Here is a 3849-nt window from a genome sequence, read left to right as displayed (position 1 = left end):
CCCGCTCTCCATCTCTCGCCCCTTACTCACTCTCTCGCACTCTCTCTCTCTCTCTCTGAAAAATAGTGTACTTCCGAATTTTTTTCTCTCTCTCTGAAAAGTAGGTAGGTAGGTAGGTAGGAAGGTAGGTAGGTAAGTTGGTAGGTAGGGAAGTAGGAAGGTAGGTAGATAGATAGATGGATAGAGGTACACACACACACACACACACACACACTTCCGTTTTTTTTTTTCTCTCTCTCTCTCTCTCTGAAAAGTAGTGTATTTCAGAAATTACTTTGCAGCTTTTTGCTCCACACCACCATTGAGAGTAAAAGTCTAGGGCGCGTTTTTTTTTTATAGAAGTGTCCCCATGAGGCATAATCCTCTCTCTCGATATTTAGTCCGAAAATTCATCGGAGAATTCATCGGAGCTTTCTGGAGAAATGTGTATGATGAATGAATCCACATACCCCATTTCAATTTGCTCTGTCTTGCTTTCCGTGTCGTGTTCCTGGAAGTTCTTCGGCATGTCTGACTGCAGCTGCTTGTTTCCAGTTTCTGGAGTAGACGGCACTTATGGCTTCTGTAACCAGAGGAGTTTGAGGTCAACCCATTTTAAAAAAGCTGTTCCTTTTCGCTATGTAGCACTTCACTTGAGCCCAGATCAGCTCTATGGGATTATATTGGCAGTGGTACGGTGGTAATCTCACGACGCGATGGCCTGCTTCTATAGCAATTGTATGTGTCACATATCTTTTCGTGTCCATACGGTAAGTCTTTGTCAGCTCATATAACTCAGCTTTTGACAAAGCATCACTGACTGCAACTCCCTTTTACATCAGCCAGTTCTTGATGTCGGCTTTTCTCCATGAAGATGTAGGCAATTTCTCCACTTGTCTGCTATGGTACGATGCATTATCCATCACAATGACTGAGTTTGGTGGAATGTTGGGTAGCAGCTGCATACGGAACCATTCTTCAAAAACTGTAGCATTCATCTGATGGTGGTAATCACCATCATTTTTTGCTTGAAACACCAGCTCACCATTATTGATGAAACCGTCTGCTGTTCCAGCATGGAGAATAATCAGTCGTGCTCCTTTTCCTGTGGGCGGCTTAACTCCTGTTGCTCCTTGAGATGAAGTATCAGTCCAGCACTTTCCAACTGTGTAGTTTTGGTTCACCCAAGTTTCATCAAGGTAAACAAAGGTGTGGCCGGACTGTTTAAGCTGCCGCATTTCTCTTTAAAATCTTGACCGAGCTGCAGCGACATCAGTTCTTTCCATAAGGAATCTTCGGCCATCAACCTTTGCAAATCTGAATCCTGTTTTGAGCAGGACCTTGCGAAGGGAAGTTTCGCTACCACAGTAGCCGATTTTTTCACTGAGCTCTTTTATTTTGTACACAGTTGGAATTTCTTTCCTCTCATAAAACCCCAAGACAGTTCTTCTCAATACACACTTGTCAAAGTCATCAAAACCCGTAACAGGTTCAGCACGAATCTTCTTCTTTGGTGAGGTGAACGTGGGTTTCTGTGGTGCAGCTTGAGATGAAGAACAAATTCTTCTGACTGTTGATTCGCTTGTCTTGGTGGCCATAGCTGTGCGTGTAACTGCTTTTGAGAGTGGCATTAAAGGTGCTCCATTTTCCTTTTCTTCTAAGAAGAACCTGCTTACGTTGTATATAACAGCCTTAGCTTGGCTGTGAAGGTGGCCATATGGCAAGCTTGAAACAGGAGAACGATCCATAGCGAGACTGTACTTGTCTGAGGGCAGGTCAGTTCTGGCAAGTGTATAATTATAGGTCAGGCGGAGGTATCGGCAAGGCCGCACTCCCCCGCTCATATGCCACATTTAGAAGGGGGGGGAAACCTTTATACAGAAAACTCTCCTTGATTTTTACCTCAGTGGTGGTGTGGAACAAAAGTCATAATAATTTCATAATTAGTTTCGGAAATACACCAGTTTATATAGAAACCGAGAGAGAAAGAGAAAGCCAGAGACACAGGGTAAGGATCATGGAGCGGGGCTGCAGCGGTGGCCGATGGTCGGTGACATGTGGATATGGCTACAGTGGGGGAATCCCCGGTCATCCCGCCTGCCCCACCACAGCGTTCATTTCTCGCTGCGGCTACTATAGTCTCAGTGGGAAGAATGGAGCTGGGGCCTGATTGACTGCTGCCTACCTTTAATAGCGCCAGGCAAGGCTGCCACACCACCCCTGAATATCCACACTGTGTACTGTGCAATTTCCACACTGTGTCCGCAGACGCCCCGTCAACTCAACGTACCCGTACAGCGTCATGCGTTAGTTATTTATTCGATTACTCATTGTACTTTACTATTTTCTCTTTCAGGTTATTCATACTGGTAGCTTATAGATAATGTATTATAGAATGTAGTTTTCCTTTTCAGTCTTTCCTATGAAATTTCCATGTCAGTTTTTCCATGCTACATGGTGGTTTTTCTCACTTTTTCTTGCCAGTTTTGGCTGGAGGGTTTGAAGGCGGGGGGAGCCTTCTTGCTTTACTATCCTTATCCTTCAGCATGTAGAGTTAGATCTTGTAGTCATAGTCTACTCTGTACCAAACAGCCTCGAAAGGACCATAAGGTCTGTTGCTGTTTGCTTTCCTTTGTACTCCTTTGTACTCCTCCTCTTCCTCCCCCTTCTTCCTCTTCCTCAATCTCTTTCTTCTCCCCCACCTCCTCCTCTTCTTTCTCTTTATAACCATCACCCTCATCACTATCCTTCTCTTCATCTTCTGCTCATCATCATCATTATCACCATCCTCTCCATCTCCATAATCTCATCTTTTCTATCCTCTTCTTCTTCTTCCTCCTCCTCCTCCTCCTCCTCCTCCTCCTCTCTCCCCTCCTTCCCTAATCTTGAACCTGTTTACATATTTTCTCTTGTAATTACACTTTATTACTCCTCTTCCTTCCTCCCTAATGTCCTTCTCTCTGTGTTTTGTCTTCCACTTTCCATCTACTTGTCTGTATGTATGTGTTACCTTGGATATCTGTATATTTATCTATCTGCCTTTGTCTTTGTTACTGTATGTATGGATTGATTTATCTATCTGCAGGTCTGCTGTGTGTATGCGTGGCTGCTTGTCTTTGGCCTGTATTATTGTCGGTTTCGGAAACCTAACACCTTTTCCTAAGCGATTTATTTTATTACACATTACTGGCTTCTTCCGTGTTGGATCAATCTTTCCACCATCGCCATACCCTGCACAAGTAACATACAAAAGGACATTAACCATCCATATCAAAAAATAAATCACTAAGGAGGAGGCGATAGGAAGCCTCCTTAACCGGCGGGAACACAACTCTGTCTACCCAGACTGACCGCGTTTACCTGTACGAAAATTCAACTGTCTTAAATCGGACTTACCCTCCTGAATGACCTGGGTCGTATCTCGTCGAGTAAAGAGACTCCCTAGTACCTCTTCCTTTGCGATTTATTTTTGGATAAGGGGGTTAATATTCTTTTGTACGTTACTTATGCAGAGTATGATGATACAATAAGGATTTATGTTACTTAGATTAGGATAGTAAAGTGTAATAAGCAAAATAAATCGATTAGGAAAAGGTGTTAGGAGGCTTCCTTAACCGACGAGAATATGGGCCCGAGGAAATTGAATGTGAGAAATTGGGAACGTGGTAACTTTGATCAGTGTTTATTTTAATGACCGTATACGTGGAAAAAAGAAAAAAGAAAAAAGAAAAGCCAGTCCTCTCAGTTACCCACCAGGGAGGCGTGAGGGGAGTTGTGTGTGTGTGTTCCGGGATGTGATTTTTTTTTTTTTCTGTTTGCATTTGTTGGGTAGTTTTGCCCCAAGTGACCTTACCGTTAGGTCTGCGAAGT

The 3849-nt window shown here is 43.6% G+C and overlaps 1 protein-coding gene across 1 annotated transcript; it reads right to left on the bottom strand.

The window, feature by feature from the left end:
- Positions 1-812: 812 nt before the first annotated feature.
- LOC145405894 (uncharacterized) lies at positions 813-1217 on the bottom strand. The gene has a single exon (XM_080277149.1). It carries the CDS (start codon positions 1215-1217, stop codon positions 813-815), a length of 405 nt encoding a protein of 134 aa, XP_080133275.1.
- Positions 1218-3849: the final 2632 nt, after the last annotated feature.

The sequence above is a fragment of the Coenobita brevimanus genome, chromosome 68 (genome assembly GCF_032717465.1).
Source record: "Coenobita brevimanus isolate Jiangsu-jjx chromosome 68, ASM3271746v2, whole genome shotgun sequence".
Classification (NCBI taxonomy): domain Eukaryota; kingdom Metazoa; phylum Arthropoda; class Malacostraca; order Decapoda; family Coenobitidae; genus Coenobita; species Coenobita brevimanus.
The sequence above is the reverse complement of the archived record's forward strand: the minus strand, read 5'-3'. Positions and strand labels throughout refer to the sequence as shown.

Coding starts and splice junctions, on each gene's coding strand:
- LOC145405894 (XM_080277149.1), bottom strand. CDS start 1,217: ATGCGGCAGCTTAAACAGTCCGGCCACACCTTTGTTTACCTTGATGAA.